This window comes from Stegostoma tigrinum, chromosome 8, assembly GCF_030684315.1.
Source record: "Stegostoma tigrinum isolate sSteTig4 chromosome 8, sSteTig4.hap1, whole genome shotgun sequence".
Lineage (NCBI taxonomy): Eukaryota > Metazoa > Chordata > Chondrichthyes > Orectolobiformes > Stegostomatidae > Stegostoma > Stegostoma tigrinum.
In genome coordinates, this window is record NC_081361.1 from 31838004 (window position 1) to 31857704 (window position 19701).

General features: G+C 44.6%; 1 protein-coding gene across 1 annotated transcript in view; it reads right to left on the reverse strand.

Moving 5' to 3' along the window:
• Positions 1-15688: 15688 nt before the first annotated feature.
• Positions 15689-19701, reverse strand: part of LOC125456426 (dynamin-3) — a 232545-nt gene continuing 228532 nt past the window's right edge. Inside the window, exon 22 of the mRNA XM_048539519.1 lies at positions 15689-15721. Within this exon, the coding sequence (XP_048395476.1) occupies positions 15713-15721 (9 nt within the window). The 3' untranslated portion in view covers positions 15689-15712. The remainder of the gene's footprint in view (positions 15722-19701) is intronic.

The window sequence follows — 19701 nt, forward strand, 5'->3', positions numbered from 1 at the left end:
AAGAAAGCATTTCAGGAGGTTTGAGTAAAGCACTTCTGGCTGAGTGAACATTCAACTATGGCAAAATAAACACCCTGGGTGTAAACAATATTGGGACAGGTTTTGATTCCAGACAGTAGGTTGAATCAGCCTTACACTGTCGCATGGAAGCTTGGACCATTTTGGTGCCAGTTGCATATATATGATTTTAGCAGTACCAGGCAGGTCACCCACTGGAGTCCAAGATCGCTGGCTAGTCTGTTGTCCATTTAAAAGTAAGCTCATCCCAACCGAATGCCATTGTAAAGTTGTACATGGTCTCAGGCAATAGTATCATTCTCTGACTTATATTCAATTACGAGTGGTGAACCCCAAGGATCTGTTCTGGGTCCTCTTCTATTTGTGATTTTTGTAAATGATTTGGATGAAGGAGTGGAAGGGTGGATTAGCAAGTCTGCAGACAATACAAAGGTGGGTTGAGGTGCAGATAGTGCAGAGGGCTGTTGTAGGTTACAAAGGGACATTGATAGGATGCAGAGCTGGGCTGAGAAGTGGCAGATGGAGTTTAACCCTGAAAAGTGTGAGGTAATTCACTTTGGAAGGACAAATTTGAAAGCAGAATACAGGGTTAACCGTAAGATTCTTGGCAGTGTGGAGGAGCAGAGGGATCTTGGGGATCATGTCCACAGTTCCCTGAAAGCTGCCACCCAGGTGGATAGGGTTGTTAAGAAGGTGTATGGTGTGTCAGTTTTCATTATTGGACGGACCGAATTCAAGAGCTGTGAAGTTATGCTCCAGATATACAAAGACCTGGTTCAGCCACATCTGGAGTACTGTGTCCAGTTCTGGTTGCCCCATTACAGGAAAGATGTGGAAGTGTTGGAAAAGGTGCAGAGGACATTTACCAGGATGTTGCCTGAAATGGAGGGAATGTCTTTCATGAGGAAAGGTTGAGGGAGCTTGGGCTTTTCTCTTTAGAACAACGAAAGATGAGGGGTGACTTGATAGAGATGTACAAAGTGATCATAGATATAGATAGAGTGGAAAGCCAGAGACTTTTTCCTAGAGTGGAGGTAGCTATTACGAGGGGGCATAGTTTTAAAGTGAGTGGAGGTAGATTATAGGGGAGACGTCAGAGGTAGGTTCTATACTCAGAGAGTGTTAGGGGCGTGGAATGCATTGCTGGAGAGTGTAGTTCAGTCGGCCTCATTAGGGGCATTTAAGCAGCTATTAGATAGGCATATGGATGATAGTATAAGGTAGGGGTGGAGGTTAGATAGAAGTTCAGCACAACATCATGTGTTCTCATGTCCCCTTCTGGAGCTCAAACAATTGTTGGTGTAGGTTTAGAGAGCTGGTAAGCATTGTCAATGTCCATTTTATCACTGCCATAGAAAACAAGGGTTTTTGAGCCTGCTCCACTGTTCAATATGATCGTGGCTGATCATCCAATACCCTGTTCTCACTTTCTCCCTGCACCCTTTCTTCCTTTTAGTCCTCTAAGCCATATCTAACACCCTCTTCAAAACATTCAGTATTTTGTTCTTAACTACTTTCTGTGGCAGAAAATTTCACAGGCTCACCACTGTCTGAGTGAAAACATTTCTCCTCATCTCACTCCTGCATCCTTTGACCATGACCCCTGGTTCTGGAGTTTCTGGCGATTGGGAACATCCTTCCTGTGTTTACCTTGTCTGGTCACGTTAGTCCTGTTGCAGGTTCCAATAACCTGACCAGGCAGTAAAGATATGCTTGCTGCCAGTCCTCTTCCACATTTTGAACTGATGCAGTCACAGCATTTCAAACACCCCTTCCTCTGATTCCTTCCAACCCAACCCTCAGATTCGCAAACATTCTAAATATTTCTATCATCTCACCATCGATTATGGTGCGCACTGCTCAGTTAAATTGCACACACTTCCCCTGTTGGTTGCTGCCCTCGCAACAGGCACAAACATCATTCCTGGAAAATTCAGGCCAGTATGGTGACACCTCATCATTTCAGAGTGCAGCCATTTCCCTGCAAATGACGCAGAAGTTGCTGCTTTTTCAGCTCCGAGTGAGCACTGTGCGTTCCCTGCATCTGTTCAAACGTCTTAAGCATATGTGGCATAAGAGTGAACTGTCAAACTTCGAGGGGCTAGGCAAGATGACACAAAAGCTGACGTTTCGGGCCTTCATCAGAGAGCTCCTGAGATGGGGCTTGGCCTGCTGTGTTCATCCAGCTTCACACTTTGTTTTCTTGGATTCTCCAGCATCTGCAGTTCCCATTATCTCTGAGGTTAAAAGACATCCTCGGTGCTTTTTGCTCTAAATATTTTTTTCCCCATTTAAAACTTGTTGCCCGACTTGAGATTATCCTCTCACGTCTGTAATGCTGGCTCCTTCATGAAAACACCATTGCATCTGCTCAAGATGAAATCTCACCTCTGGGTTCCAGCACGCTTGGACATAACCTTAGCGTAATTAGACATTATGTATGCCTCCTGCTTAGTGAAGGCAGCCCTCCTGAAACTATTTCGAGACAAATTAAGATAATGGTGTCAGAAATTACTCAGAAACATAACATGATTTCATACCCTTATACACACGCGTGCACACCATGCACCATCTTCATTCTCTTCAGGAAGCATGTCAAACTGTTTGAGAGAGTGCAGAGAAAATTTCCAGAATGATGCCAGGGACAAACAATTTTTGCTACAAAGTCAGGTTGAGGTGCACAGGTCTAGCAAAGGTAGATGGATGAAAGCTTGCCCAATTAGTTGATGACATGAAAAACACACTATTTTAGGCAAAAGGTGAGGTGAAGAATTCCTCTGCATAGCAGGTGATTTGACATGAAACCCACAGCCAGATGAGAGGTGGTATAACAGGAGATGATAGTTGCACTAAAAGGAATAAACATGCAGGATTACGGGATAATTGGAGAAATGCAACTGACTGAATGCAGCTGGACGGCCACCTTCTGTGCTGCATTCAGTCTGACTCCTGATCAATGGGCTGCAAATTATGGGGTGTGCAGTGGGCACTGCCAGGATTCCTGGCAGGCCCAGGAAGAAGGATCCAGGGATTCCATGGGAAGATCATTCTGAAAACTTTAGACTAGGGTAGGAGATCATGGTATCTTTCAGAGAGGGATAGTGGAGTGGGTTTCACAACATGGGGGTGGTTGCTGTCTTCTCAGGCAGTCCCTTCCATGATAGTACCCCACTCTTTCCTCCTTTAAACAGTTTAAAAGAAAGGATTACTCACTCCTGTCCAGCTGTCCATGCCAATCGTGTCATGGTGCGGGTAGTGTATGGGCTGCTGATATCGTGTCTACCAAGTGGGCTGCATGATGGCTCAGTGAGTAGCATTGCTGCCTCACAGCACCAAGGACCTAGGTTCGATCCTGCCTTGGGTGACTGTGTGGAATTTCCTCCGGGTGCTCTGGTTTCCTCCCACAGTCCAAAGACATGCAGGTTGGGTGGTTTATCCATGTAAAATGTGGGGTCAGAAGTATTCGGTGGGGGACAGGATCCAGGTGGGATGCACTTCAGAGGGTCAGTGCACACTCGATTTAGCCAATCGGCCTCTTTCCTGTAGGGGTTCTGTATCATCAGAGTGAGCTTGGCAGTGGGTGGCCAAACACTCATCTTCCCTAGATGGCACAAAGTGGGGGGCATGTAATATCCAGGCCAGCAACTCATTCATATTCACTGCAAATTCACAGAATCCCTACAATGTGGTAGTAGGCCATTCGGCCCATCAAGTCTGCACTGAATCTCAGAGCATTCCACCCAGATCCAACCCTCAACCCTGCATTTCCCCATGGTTAATCATAGAATCCCAACAGTGTAGCAACAGGCCCTTCAGCCCAACGGGTCCATGCCGACCTTTACAGAATCTCACCCAGACCCATTCCCCAGACACACCTAATCTACACATCCCTGAGCACTACGGGCAATTTAGCACGGCCAATCCACCCTAACCTACACATCTTTGGACTGTGGGAGGAAACTGGAGCACCCGTAGGAAACCCACGCAGACACGGGGAGAATGTGCAAACTCCACACAGACAGTCACCCAAAGGTGGAATTGAACCCGGAGACCCTGGTGCTGTGAGACAGCAATGCTAACTGCTTTAGCTGCCTTGCCACCCCTAAACAAACAAACAAACACACACACACGTACGTGGTGAGAATGAGAAAATGCTGCAAAGTTCAATTTAATCAAAGTATGGCCGAGCATCTGAACCAACCACTTTTAATAGTTTTACAATGCCAAAAGCATCCTCACTGCACACAGTTCGCAACAAACAACTGCACCTCCCAGTCGCAAACCATTTCCACTCCCCCTCCCATTCTCTAGATGACATGTCCATCATGGGCCTCCTGCAGTGCCACAATGATGCCACCCGAAGGTTGCAGGATCAGCAACTCATATTCCGCCTGGGAACCCTGCAGCCATATGGTATCAATGTGGACTTCACCAGTTTCAAAATCTCCCCTTCACCTACTGCGTCCCTCAACCAGCCCAGTTCGTCTCCTCCCCCCACTGCACCACACAACCAGCCCAGCTCTTCCCCTCCACCCACTGCATCCCAAAACCAGTCCAACCTGTCTCTGCCTCCCTAACCTGTTCTTCCTCTCACCCATCCCTTCCTCCCACCCCAAGCCGCACCCCCAGCTACCTACTAACCTCATCCCACCTCCTTGACCTGTCCGTCTTCCCTGGACTGACCTATCCCCTCCCTACCTCCCCACCTATACTCTCTCCATCTATCTTCTTTACTCTCCATCTTCGGTCCGCCTCCCCCTCTCTCCCTATTTACTCCAGTTCCCTCTCCCCATCCCCCTGGCCCGAAATGTCAGCTTTTGTGCTTCTGAGATGCTGCTTGTCCTGCTGTGTTCATCCAGCCTCACATTTTATTATCTTGGAATTCTCCAGCATCTGCAGTTCCCATTATCTCTCTCACTGCACACTAATCTCTTCTCAAAGTTGTAGTTTAATTTCTCCGACACTAGGTGGCAGTCAAATCCAAGATTTCCAAACTTGAATCTGAAAGCAGAATGCTGCAGCAGTTGGAGATAATGGGAACTGCAGATGCTGGAGAATCCAAGATAATAAAATGTGAAGCTGGATGAACACAGCAGGCCAAGCAGCATCTCAGGAGCACAAAAGCTGACGTTTCGGGCCTAGACCCTTCATCAGAGAGGGGGATGGGGTGAGGGTTCTGGAATAAATAGGGAGAGAGGGGGAGAGGGGGGGTGGCCTCCCTCACCCCTATCCCAGGCCCCAAGATGACATTCCACATTAAGCAGAGGTTCACCTGGCCATCTGCCAATGTGGTATACTGCATCCACTGTACCCGGTGTGGCTACCTCTACATTGGGGAAACCAAGCAGAGGCTTGGAGACCCCAAGATAATAAAATGTGAGGCTGGATGAACACAGCAGGCCAAGCAGCATCTCAGGAGCACAAAAGCTGACGTTACGGGCCTAGACCCTTCATCAGAGAGCCCCTCTGATGAAGGGTCTAGGCCCGTAACGTCAGCTTTTGTGCTCCTGAGATGCTGCTTGGCCTGCTGTGTTCATCCAGCCTCACATTTTATTATCTTGGAATCTCCAGCATCTGCAGTTCCCATTATCTCAGAGGCTTGGAGACCGCTTTGCAGAATACCTCCGCTCAGTTCGCAACAAACAACTGCACCTCCCAGTCGCAAACCATTTCCACTCCCCCTCCCATTCTCTAGATGACATGTCCATCATGGGCCTCCTGCACTGCCACAATGATGCCACCCGAAGGTTGCAGGAACAGCAACTCATATTCCGCCTGGGAACCCTGCAGCCATATGGTATCAATGTGGACTTCACCAGCTTCAAAATCTCCCCTTCCCCCACCGCATCCCAAAACCAGCCCAGTTCGTCCCCTCCCCCCACTGCACCACACAACCAGCCCAGCTCTTCCCCTCCACCCACTGCATCCCAAAACCAGTCCAACCTGTCTCTGCCTCCCTAACCTGTTCTTCCTCTCACCAATCCCTTCCTCCCACCCCAAGCCGCACCCCCATCTACCTACTAACCTCATCCCACCTCCTTGACCTGTCCGTCTTCCCTGGACTGACCTATCCCCTCCCTACCTCCCCACCTATCCTCTCCACCTATCTTCTTTTCTCTCCATCTTCGGTCCACCTCCCTCTCTCTCCCTATTTATTCCAGTTCTCTCTCCCCATCCCCCTCTCTGATGAAGGGTCTAGGCCCGAAACGTCAGTTTTTGTGCTCCTGAGATGCTGCTTAGCCTGCTGTGTTCATCCAGCCTCACATTTTATTACTGCAGGTGTTGGATGTTTCCAGCATAAAAGCACAGAATGCTGGAAACATCCAACCGATCAAGCTCGCCCCCTTCATCATTCCCATTTTTTTTCTGAAGCAGCGTCCAGACCTGAAGCGTCAGCTTTCCTGCTCCTCTGATGCTGCCTGGCCCTGATGGTACAAATGGGTAAAGTTAAAGGTGAGAATGGTAAATGTTTGAAGTTCCCTGCCACTGAAGGTAATGGAAGCTCAGTCATTAAGTATATTCAAGAGAGACCAGTAGATTTTTAGACAATAAAGACATCAAGGGATAGGGGGGGAGAAATGATATTAAGATAGAACAGAGGGTTTGAGTTATAAGGTGAGGCTGGATAGGTTTGGACATTTTCCACTGGAGCATAAGAGGTCGAAGGATATAGATAAGGTTAATGGCAGCTGTCTTTTCCCTAGGGTGGGGGATTTCAATATTTGGGGGCACTTATTGAAGGTAAGAGGAGAAAGATTTTAAAAAGACATGAGGAGCAATTTTTTTATGCAGAGTGGTTTGTGTGTAGAATGAGCTTCCAGTTACAACATTTAAAATACATTTATATTAGTCCATGAATAAGAGATCTTTGGAGGGACATGTGCAGGCTGGTGGGATTAGATAAATTTGGGAACATGGTCGGCATGGACTGGTTGGACTGAAGGGTCTGTTTCCATGCTGTATGACTCTCAGACTCCAGAAGAACAGCCACGATCTTGTTGAATGGCAGAACAGGCTTAATGGGCAGAATTACCTTTAACTATTATCCATTATCTTATTACTCCTATGTAACCATTAGCATCAAAAACAATGAGCAAACACAGTGATTTAAAAGTAACACTGCTTCATGAAAGTCTTCCTGAAATTTAAAAAGAAACTCAGATTTTATTAGCAAAAGAAGCAATGATAATGTGAGGAAAAACTTTTTTTTAAACCAGCAAGTGGTAAGAATTTGGAATGAACAGCCTGAGAATCTGGTGGCGCCAGAATCATTCAAGCAACTTAAAGGGAATTATCTTAAAAGGAAGAATGTGCTGGGCTTCTGGTCTGGTCTCAGTACAGATGAGCAATATTTTAATTGTCTTTGGAAACCTGAAAGCCCAGACATTAACTGAAAGAAAGAAGCCACAGTTCACTGTTCAAAACAAAAGAATTTGACTCCATAAAAATGAAACATGAACACAAATAACTACTCTGAGTGGAATTATCCCTTCCCTGTTGTGGCAAGAGTAATAGTGACAGAATAAAATAAAAATCAGGTCTTAATGTTGACAAATAATATCCTAAATATCCTTCCAGCCTCAAGTGATTCCAGAGTGGTCTCCTGGCCTGATGAGCGTGGACTGAATTGGAATGACTGTTGGTTCTGAAGTTTTTATTTCTCTTCTCTCTAATTTATTCCTATGATCTGTAATGCCAGACTTATTATTTCTTTACTTTTCTAATTTTTTTCCCTTAATAATTTCTACTAAAGAGTCTGAACCCAGATACATTCTACCTAACATGGCACCTTAATTGTAAACATTTCACTGTAGTCATTTGAGCACACATGACAATTAAGTCAATTCAGTTCAAATTTGCCCCCAAGCCTTAAATGGTGCTTTCAGAATCTTACAATTACACAGCGCCACCTACATTATTCATTTGCATCTGCATCTTGCTAAAACTGCACTTCATGCTATTTATACCCGAATCTGAGTTCTCCATGGAGAAACTAGGTGGCATAAATTCCCGATAGAGGAACCAGAAAGGGTGCCTGGCAGCTTGAATCTCTATTCCGCCCATTATATGACTCCTTCTTCTGCTCACCATCCCTGCATGCTCCATGGTCACGGTCCTCCTAGACACTGCATCTGGAAATTCAGCATTGGGAAACCACCCATATCTCCGCATCATCACACATGGTCTCGGGTCAAATCAGACACCCTCTCTGCCCTTCACCTAGGTGCTAAGAAACACCTATGGGTTTGCATGTTTCTGCCAGCTCACCTTATAAACAGGGATTGCCGTACATCTCATACATGGGCAGCAAAGTGGCTCAGTGATTGGCACTGCTGTTTCACAGCACCAGGGACCTGGGTTCGATTCCAGCCTTGGGTGATTGTCTATGTGAAGTTTGCGCTTCCTCCCACAGTCCAAAGATGTGAGGGTTAGGTAGTTTAGCCATGGGAAATGCAGGGATAGGTGGGTGGATCTGAGTGCTCTTCAGAGGGTCAGTGTGGGCATCTTGGGCTGAGTGGCCTGCTTTCATACTGTAGGGGTTCCATGATTTACACAGGACGCTCATGACATGTCCACAGGCATCTTATAGCTCTTAGATTGTTTTCTTAGCATTCCCTCAGTACAGCACTGAAATGTGCGTTTCCAGCCTCTGTCTGCTTTCACATGTAATTCTTAGCACACACACTGACTCTAACGCTGAGTTACAGGCTACCAGCTTCTACAATTCAGCTTGCTCTTTAGCACAGACAGTGAGACAGGCAGTTTGTAGCTGCTGGGAGCACTAAGGAATGTGCATTTCAGTCAGAACGAGGTGGAGATGTCACTGTCGTACATCATTTTAGATCAGCATCGGAGTTTCAGCACATGCTAGCAGCTTACACAGCCATATGTGCTTCAAGTAAACGGCAACACGTGCACTTCAAAGGAGACAAGTCTTCAGTGGGCTTAAAGGAAACTGCAGCCAAACAGAAGCCATCGCCAAGGGGCTTGTCCAATGACATAACAGGGGGCTGAGCACTGTCAGTTTGCCAAGTGCGCCTAGCACAGGGATTACAGCTCCATCAGTAAGGGAGCTGCTGACCCATCGCTGCTGGAGTGGGTGGTCTTGACCACCAAGGGAGGGACTGAGAATGATGGAAGTGGATTGCAACAGGCGTTTTGTGGTCTTTCATGAGCAGGAGAGATGGCTCCAGTGATTGACTAGGAGGCACAGAGGGGCACGAGGTGTAGTAGCTTGAGAGGATGAGAGCAATCGAGAGGACACACTGCAAACAATACTGAGCCCATCAGCTTTTGGTGATGTGCGTGCAGTGGCAGAGTCGGGCAGAGTATTGGATTTGGTGTCTGAGGCAGCAGAGGGAGAGGATGCTGAGGCCCACCCACCCTGGAGCAGAGGAGAAGTTCTCGTGGCCTTGCTGGGCTGCCCTTGCGCGAACACAGCACTGGCCGATACTTCAATTTCTGTCCAGGCTGTCCTGGTTCTGCCGGTGTGACCTCCTTCAGTGCCCTCCTGATCACCAACCTGTCCTCGAGAACTTCCATAGCCCCGTCCCGGAAGCAATGAGACAGCGCACCTTTCTACAGTCAGGATCGCGCCTCTCACTTAGACAGGTCATGCCTGACTTGCAGCATCTGAAGAGGTGCGCAGTTGGAGTTTAAATACGGGCATCAGGTTTACAGAAACCAGAAGAGCTCAGCACCTTCCCTGCCACACCATTCCACGAGAAATTCACCCTGTGGCATGAGGAGAACCATACAGCATGAAACTCACTGATCACCACACTTTAACTGGAACTGGGAATATTCATCACGTTATCTCATAAACTCCGCTATTTTAAAGAAATTAAGCAAACAATTAGTTATACTCAAAGCTGAACTTCTTAACTCAAACTTCCTTTTGTGCCTACCCTCATAAGTACAGGTCAGATACTTATCAGAATTGGGATTTAAAAACTGATATCTTGCACTGAGTACTGTCCGATGATACACAGAAACATTGAGATTCATTGGGCCTTCTGCTTACTCCCATGAAGGTTGTCTCTCTTCAATGCTCCTCCAACTATCGCATAGTTTGGAATGAACAATACAGTCCAAAAACAGAGCCACACAGAAGGCTTCTTCCAGTCTTATCACAGATTCAGAGAATTGTAATTGTGCAGGAGGCCATTCAGCCCATTGTGCCTGCACTGGTTCTATTACCTAGCACCAACCTCTTGACATTTTATTCAAATGATCATCCAATGCCTAGTTCAATGCCTCAACTGAACCTCCTCTACCACATTTCCAGACCCTAAGTTTTTTTTCTCACATTCCCTTTGTTTTGTTTACACATCACTTTAAATCTATGCCTTCTCATTCTTGTTCCTTTTACAAGGGGAACGGCTTAGCCCGCTCAATATCTTGAAACCCTCTACTAAATCTCCCCTCTGTCTTCTTCTCTCCAAGCAGAACAGTCCCAACTTCTTAAGTCTATATTCCTGGCCTCCCTACTCTCTTATCTTTGTCATCTCCTTCAGATCTATAAATGCCCAATATCTCTGCACTTGTCTATTTCTGGCTCCCTGTGTATCTCCAGTTTAAAGCACTCAAACTCGTTGGCAGCAAGCCCCCAACTGCCAAATTCACCCCTTAAATCTCTCTGTTACAACAGGACAGGAGTGCACTATCTTGTTTTAGTTCTATAGGTTGCAACACAAATGAGATTATTGTATATCGTTCCCAATGTGGTATGGTCAAGTGCTTTCCTTATATTAGATTTCGAACAAAAAGAACTAATAACCAGGTTTCTTTAATAATCAAAAAATTGATTTCTTACAAAACAAAACTAATTCCAGGAAGATTCACAAGATTGGTCAACACAGTTTGCAACATGAGAAAGTTTGGTCCCTCGAGATGAAACATACAAATCAGAGCAGGCGAAGGAAAATAAAACCAAATTTCTCTCTGCAGTGTGTCAACTTTAGAAAATATTTGGCCAATAAATCTTAGTCCCTGAAGGCAAACAAAGGCCGTCCGCTGACATTCTGATACACAAAATGTCGCTGAACACATACAGTTGTCACTGGTGACCTTTGAAGGGCAGTCATTAAGGAAATAGTGACAAATACTACAGCAACTTTTCATGCCTGAACAGCTGGGCCAGGGCTTTTGGTATCACTTTGGGCCTGTAACAAGAGTACTTTTCAGAAATAGGACAGCTGAGCTGGGAAGCTTCTTACTTTGAGCTGCCTTCTCCCCCGCTGAGAATCCAAACAATCTCCAAGCAGGATTAGGACTCTCCCAGTCAATGGGAAGTGAGATCAGATAAACAAAGTCAGCAATTAAACTGGAGTCACGTGCTTTTCAAGATCTGCAATTGCCCTTTACATGAAAATCCCTATCTAGGCATTCACAGTCCTTCAAACTCAAATTTGCAAGTTATTAAATATGAAACCTGCATACCAATACTCCTTCTGAAGAAGGGTCCCAACCCGAAACGCCAGCTTTCCTGCTCCTCTGGTGCTGCCTGGCCTGCTGTGTTCCTCCAGCTCCACCCTGTGTTATCTCTGACTCCAGCATCGGCAGTTCTTGCTGTCTCCTTAAAATCTACCCCTTTGGCCAAGCTATTGGTGATCCACCTGAATATTTTCCTCTGTAGCAGTGTGACACAAAACCATCGACAATGAGGAAATTACTCTCAGTGTTTAATCCTAGATTAGCCTTGCAACATAATCTAAGCTAAAGTTCTTCATTCCAAGTTTCTTGGTTGAGTCTGATGATTTAAATTGATAATGTGAACAAATGGGCGGGATCAGATAGTTTTCAAAGGAAACATTTAATCCTCTCACTGGCCAAGGCCTGGTGTCAAAATTCACCGGTTCCGGCATCAAATTCAATGCACTGAGTGAATCTTATGACAGCCCAGCACTGACTTCCAGAAACGGATGACAGAGTGTGAGGAAACTTCACATTAATGACAAAAAGATACGTGCAGAGGGCATTTATCATTAAGTGCAACAATCACACGTCAATTCAAAGGGAATTGGCCAATTGAAGCATTCGTCTGCACTTACCACTCTTAGTGTGCAGGCCTGGTATGTGTAAAACCTGATCTGACTTGTGGCAGTATGTTACAGCACTGCCAGTACAGCTGCACACATTTTGAATCAATCAGATGCTCGTTGAGATTTTAAATCCCAATTAGGATGAAGGAATTAGTGGGGCATTTCATGAGAGTTTTACGATTCCCAGAGGGAGATTCAAACATGTTTCACAATCAGCTGATGTGTGTGGATGGAAATAGTCATTCAGCCTAAGTGAGGGAATAAATAGACTGTGAATGAGTGTGTTCCTGTTCCTATCTTTGGTACACGTCCGGTCTGTGTCATTCAATTTCAGATAGAGAGGCACTCTACGCAGTGCCACTGGCCTCAGCTCGCTTCCAGTTCCTGGACTGATACAATTTGTACAGCTGGGCCTGTCCTAGAAACAGGTGCACTCTTCTAAATTGCTGCATTTCACACCCCCGCCCCCCCCCCCCGCCACTTCCCCCAGTTAAGTCAGCTTAATCCATTTTTGTAAAACAGGTTGATTCCGTCATGAAGAATGCATTGGCTGGATTTTGTGGGATTAAGTTCCTAGCTGAAGAAATATGATTTCCCTGTTTATTAAAACAGACCCGGATTTTGAAGACAGGAATGTTCCTTTGTTAGCGCAACCCCGATTCTATTATCTCCATTAACTTCAGGATGTGCGTTCAGCATTAAATGCCAGACATATCTACACAGCAAAACATATCGATGTGGTCAACTACGCACTAAAAGGTTGAGAAAATGGGATGGATGCAGTTTTGGAAGTCACCAAATTCATTATTGACAGTTTGTGCTTGGCCTAAGCTCAATATGTTTTCTGTTAATGGGGATATTGTATGATAAGTCAGGTACTTCAGGTTATGTAAAATGGAATGAACAGCCATTAGAAGCCATTCCTGATACATTTGTGTTTAACATACTTGAAATAACTAGTCTTGGACCCAATGGAAGAGGATTTTAGCTGGATCAAGTAATGATAATTTTTCAAAACTTAGAAGAACTGCAGATGCTGTAAATCAGAAACAAAAACAAAAACTGCTGGGAAAGCTCAATAGATCTGGCAGCATCTGTAGAGAGAAATCAGAGTTAACTTTCCTCAGAAGTGGAATGATAATTTTTCTATCCCTCAATTCGGTTTGAAGATTTTTACTTATATTTTGCTACTGCCTGATGTTCCCTCATAGAAATTGAGCCACTAATATTCTGAAAGGAAGACTCTACTAATCCCACTGGCATGAATTGGCATACATATCTTGGTTCATTGAGTGGGTGACTGAGCATTGACAGTGGGTTTTGACCCTAGTTATATACAAGTTCCCAAAAATAAGTCAGCCTCAACTTTCATCAAGACTAGCGATCGTTTCTAGTACCTGAGATCAGACGAGGAAGTAAATGGAATGAAAGCTTCCTGTAATGTAGCTTACAGTCTAATTTGTAAAGAGATAATGGGAACTGCTGGAGACTCCGAGATAACAAAGTGTGGGGCTGGATGAACACAGCAGGCCAAGCAGCATCTCAGGAGCACAAAAGCGCGAGAGGGTTCTGGAATAAATAGGGGGAGAAGGGGAGGCAGATCGAAGATGGATAGAAGAGAAGATAGTTGGAGAGGAGAGCATAGGTGGGGAGGTAGGGAGGGGATAGGTCAGTCTGGGGAGGGCGGACAGGTCAAGGGGGCAGGATGAGGTTAGTGGGTAGGAAATGGAGGTGCGGCTTGGGGTGGGAAGAAGGGATGGGTGAGAGGAAGAACAGGTTAGGGAGGCAGAGACAGGTTGGACTGGTTTTGGGATGCAGTGGGTGGAGGGGAAGAGCTGGGCTGGTTGTCTGGTGCAGTGGGGGGAGGGGACGAGTTGGGCTGGTTTTGGGGTGCAGTTGGGGGAGGTGAGATTTTGAAGCTGGTGAAGTCCACATTGATACCCTTGGGCTGCAGGGTTCCCAAGCGGAATATGAGTTGCTGTTCCTGCAACCTTCGGGTGGCATCATTGTGGCACTGCAGGAGGCCCAGGATAGACATGTCGTCTGAGGAATGCAAGGGGGAGTTGAAATGGTTCGCGACTGGGAGGTGCAGAGTTCAGGTTTCCAGCAATAATTATCCATACAAATAAACTTTTGATCTCATTCTGTCTTTTGGAATCAAGGTAAAAGAAACTTTTTCTGTGCATGGAAGAAAGGTTAGTTCAGCATAACACCTCTGTCACAAATCTTGTGGTAACTCATTCAAGAATGACACTTCAAAAGCTGCTATATTATTTACACGATAATCGAGTATGGTATAGCAAGGGAGAAGAAAGGCAGCACTCTAGATCCCTGTCTAGGTTTGGGAAATGGCTTTTTTTTCATGAACGAACAGAAGTGTCTTTATTAGTTTGCATTTACATTGTAATCTCAATTCTTTACAGAGTGAATTAAATAAATCAACAACTCAGCAAGTTTATCCAGTTACTGACAGAATCAGACAGGCCAGAAAGATCCCAGGTTCAACCTCTTTTTGCACTGAGTTAGCTGACTGAAGTCAAGAATTTGTAAGCATTTCATTAGCAAGTTGAGTGCCTCTTGGTTAGAAAGGGAAATCACAGGACTCTCATTCCTTAAATCAATGAACAACATCTGAAGTGTGTATCTGTGTGGGCCATTGGATGATGAGATGCAGATCAAGCACAACTATAACATCTTTAGAGAGTCAACAGTCTATAAAGACTGACTGCTAAATCTAATAAATGAACAACAGTCTCCTAGGAAAGAACCTAATAAATAGGGTTGGTTAACTGAGACGGCTGGTTTGCAATGCAGAGTGATGTCAACAGTGTGGGCATTGACTGAGGTCACCATGCAAGCCCCCGACATCTGAACCCCTCAGCCCTGGCCTGAGATGTGGTAACCCTCAGCACAAATGTGCCACCAATCATCTCTCTCCAGCTAGAGAGTGGACAATGGTAACTTCCAGAGATAATGGGAACTGCAGATGCTGGATGAAGGGTCTAGGCTCGAAACGTCAGCTTCTGTGCTCCTGAGATGCTGCTTGGCCTGCTGTGTTCAGCCAGCTCCACACTTTGTTATGGTAACTTCCACTTTTTTGCATGTGCAACTATATCCCAGTAAGGAAATGACGTTTTCAAGGGAGGGGAGAAAATTAGGGGAGATATATTGGCACGTTAAAAAAATGAAGTAAACTGAATATATCCCAGAACATGTGATCACCTAATATAATGTATAATGAAAGTAATGATCTGCCAAAGAATTTTCACAAGGTTTCCAAACCCTGACGATTGACAAGCCAAATTATGTTGCCTATTTCTTGGGGGGGTGGGGGGTGCCTCGTAACAAATATCAACCATTGCCAAGTTAAACGTTTCACAATAAATTAGCATCAGTTTCTCCACCGTGACCCTGGTTCATCAAGTGATGGCCTTTTCTTTACATTCAAGGTCACTGCTCCCAGTGGTAACAGTGCTATAGGAAAGTAATCCATGAAGTTTCCCCACTGCCACAGATTTCAAGTGTCTCCGCCCCTCAGATAGGAGATGGAGTGGAGTTGAAGGCTTGTCTCTCTTACATAAGCATAAAAGGCAATTTGTTGATTAACTGCTCATGGACACTCATTCCTCGGTTTGGCTTGGACCTGCAGCTTAAAGTTTCTATAAAATTAAAATTCAAAAGCTTTAACAGAAGTTAAATTTTCCTATTTGTTTAAAATTCCTATACAATATGCTTATTCACTTAGGTTAATATAAATTTAATCACCGTCTCCTTGTACCATATACATTGAATTGAACATGTTATTAAATGGAAGCAGAAATGATAGCATAAAATAATGCAGAAGTGCTAAGCTTAGAAATGTAGGAGTAGATAATGTAACCTTTGAAGCCTGTTTCACCTTTCAACTGAATCCTCGTTGATCTGTACCTTAACGTCCAAATGACTAAAACAATAATTATATTTTGTTTTGGGTGTATTGTGAATTTTTACTCACTGTATTAATCCCAGTAACTGTACGCTAGTCAGTTTAACCTGGGTGGTAAGAAAGCTTTAAGAAATTATAAACGAAGGAAAAAGTCAACAGTCACATGGAAAAGCCAACACAGAGAAAGGAAGGCTTGTGTTAAATAAGTTATTGATGGGACAAAAGAGGGGGTTGATGGGGTAATGCAGTTGATTTGGTGTATCCAGACTTCCAAAAAAAAATGAAGGGACATGTAATAGATTTATCAGCAAAAGATAAAACCCATATATTAATGGGACAGTGGCAGCACAGATATGGTATTTACTGAATGACAAGAAGCATGAACAAGAAGGTGAACCAATGCATTTCGGATTTGAGGAAGGTACACATTAAGGTTCCATTGTGATCAGTATTAGAACCATGGCTTTCTTTATCCAAATTAATGACTTAGATTTGGGTGGGAATGGTCTACGTTCAAAATCCCTGGATGACACAAAACTTGAAAATATCGAAAACTGAAAGAAAGACAGTGATCAATGTCAAATGGGCATCAAAGAATGGACAAACTTGTGGTGGAGGAATCTTAATGAGAGAAGTGCAAAGTGCTCCACTTTGCTGGGAATAATGCAGTCATCAATATAAAATAAAGGGTTCAATTGTAAAAGGGATGCAGGAGACCTGAATGGCCTACTTCTGCTCCTATATCTTACGGCTCATATGAGCACAAATAGTTGAAGATGTAGCGCAGGTTCAGAAAGAGCTGACAAGGCAGACAGAAATTATAAATAAAGGCATAAGATAAGCAAGGAATTTACAATGAAACTTTATAAAACACTGCACTGCGTTCAGCTACATTGTGTCCATTTCTGGGGACTGCACTTTAGCAACAATCTGAAGACATTATAGGGGTTGTAGAAAGGATTTAATAGAATGGTTTCCAGAGATGAGCAACTCCAGTATGTGGGCAGATTGGAAAGTCAAGGTTGGTCTCCCTGGAGAAGAGAAGATTTAGAGGAGCTTTGAAAGGCATGTTCAAAATCATGGCTTGTCTGGACAAAATAGATCGGGACAAAATGCTTCCATTAGTGGAAGGTTCAAGACTCAGCCAACACTAATTAAGGGTGATTGACAAAAGTAACAATGGCAACTCAGAAAGCTAGCGGTACTCAGGAAGCGTTTTCAATCTTGAACGTACAAATAATCTGGTGGAGGCAGATTCAATTGTCACTTTCGAATGGGAACAAGAATCATGGAAGATATAAAAGATTGCTGGGCAATGAATGGGGATGTGAGACCAGCTGAACTGCTCTTGTAAAGTGCCAGCACTGGCAATGCGGTCTCCTTATGTGTCCTACCTATTCTATGATTCTCTGTTAGGAATACAAGCTGCCTCGAACCACAGTGATGAAGGAGGGATAACAGTTCCTCTCATTTTCTCTCCTTTCTGCTGAAAGATCCTTGCTCTGTTCTGATTCTAGAAACTGAGCAGAATAGAACTCGAACTTGCACCAACCCAATTCCATCATACAACCCATTCACACATACTATCGTGCTCAGAAGTTATGGATATGCTCCTGTTGAATTGATTACTAACGGCACAGAAGGAATAGACATTTGTAGTTTGTAACAAAAGAGGTGCATTTAAAATACAAAGCATTAAAATCAGGGTTACTGATTTTGAATGATAAACTGCACTTTTACTAGATGTTATTCTGTGATTGAGTTACCGAAGTCTGATCATATTCAAAGCTATAAATTAATAGGACCAGTTATTTGTTCTTTTGTGTGTGTTGACAATTTTTTATCTCTTGCTTTTTCAATTAAGTCGTAAAGAAATAAATAAACAAGCAGTATAAGCAACAAGTGATAGACAGAGCTAAGTGATCCCATAGCCAATAGATCAGATCTAAGCTCTGCAGTCCTGCCACATCCAGCTGTGAGTGGTGATGGTTGATTAAACAACTCACTGGAGGAGAAGACTCCACAAATATCCCCATCTTCACTGATGGAAGAGCCCAGCACATCAGTGCAAAGGTAAGGCTGAAGCATTGACAACAATATTCAGCCTGAAGTGTTGACTGCATGATTCATCTCAGCCTCGTCCAACGATCCCCAGCATCACAGATACAAGCTTTCAGCCAATTCAATTCACGCCACGTGAAATCAAGCAACGATACCGAAGGCACTAGACAGTGCAAAGTCTATGGTCTAGGACAACATTCTGGGGATAGTATTGAAGACTTGTTTCCCAGAACATGCCGCTCCCCTAGCCAACCTGTTCCAGTCCAGTCACAACACTGGGATCTATCTAACAATGTGTAAAATTGTCCAAGTATATCATGTACACAAAAAGTAGGACAAATGCAACTTGGCCAATTACTGCCCCATCAGTTCCCTCTCGATCATTAGCAAACTAATGGAAGCTGTTATCAGTGGTGTTTTCAAGGTGCACCTGCTTAGGAACAAGCTGCTCAGTGATGCCCAGTTTGGGCTCTGCCAGGCCGTCTCAGCTCCTGACCTCCTTAAGGCCTTGGTTCTGACAGACAAAAAGAACTGAATTCCATACATGAGGTGAGGGTGCCAGCTTTTGACATCAAGGCCACATATGATCAGTGTGGCATCAAGGAGCCACAGCAAAACTGGAATCAATGGGTATCAGGGTAAACTCTCCATTGGCTGGAGACATACCTGGCCCACAGGAAGCTGGTTGTGGTTGTTGGAGGTCGGTCACCTCAACTTCCAGGGTATCTCCATAGGAGTTCCTCAAGGTAGTGTCCTAGGCCCATCAACCGCTTCTTTGGTGGCCTTCCCTCCATCATCATGAGGGCCTTTTTTTTTACACAGAGGGTGGCTTGTACATGGAATAAACTTCCTGAGGAAGTGGTGGATGTGGGCATAATTACAACATTTAAAAGACATTTGGATACGGCCATGAATAGGAAAGGTTTGTAGAGATATGGGCTGGGAGCAGGGGCATGGCTAGTTTAGTTTGGGATTATGTTCAGCATGGACAGATTGGACTGACAGGTCTGCTTCCATGCTCTATGACTCTAAGCGGCGAGTTGCACCAAGATGGAATCAGGCATTTAGCAGACTAAACAAAGTCATGAAGGGGCTCGGGTTTTGCTAGCACATGCAATAGAAAATTGTCATCAAAGACCACAAGTGGATTGTGTTACAGGAAGAAATACATCCCCCAGCAATGCACAAAATGAAACTGATTTTAAAATATGATATTGTGGATGTGAGTTTGCTTGCTGAGCTGGAAGGTTCATTTTCAGACATTTCGTTACCTAGAATGGTGACATCATCAGCAAGCCTCCGACGAAGCGCTGGTGTTATGTCCCGCTTTCTATTTATCTGGTTAGGTTTCCTTGGGTTGGTGATGTCATTTCCTGTTCTTTTTCTCAGGGGATGGTAGATTGGCTCCAAGTCAATGTGTTTGTTGATGGAGTTCCAGTTGGAATGCCATGCTTCTAGGAATTCTCGTGCGTGTCTCTGTTTGGCTTGTCCTAGGATGGATGTGTTGTCCCAATCAAAGAGGTGTCCTTCCTTATCTGTATGTAAGGATACGAGTGATAGAGGGTCATGTCGTTTTGTGGCTAGTTGATGTTTATGTATCCTGGTGGCAAGCTTTCTGCCAGTTTGTCCAATGTAGTGTTTGTCACAGTTCTT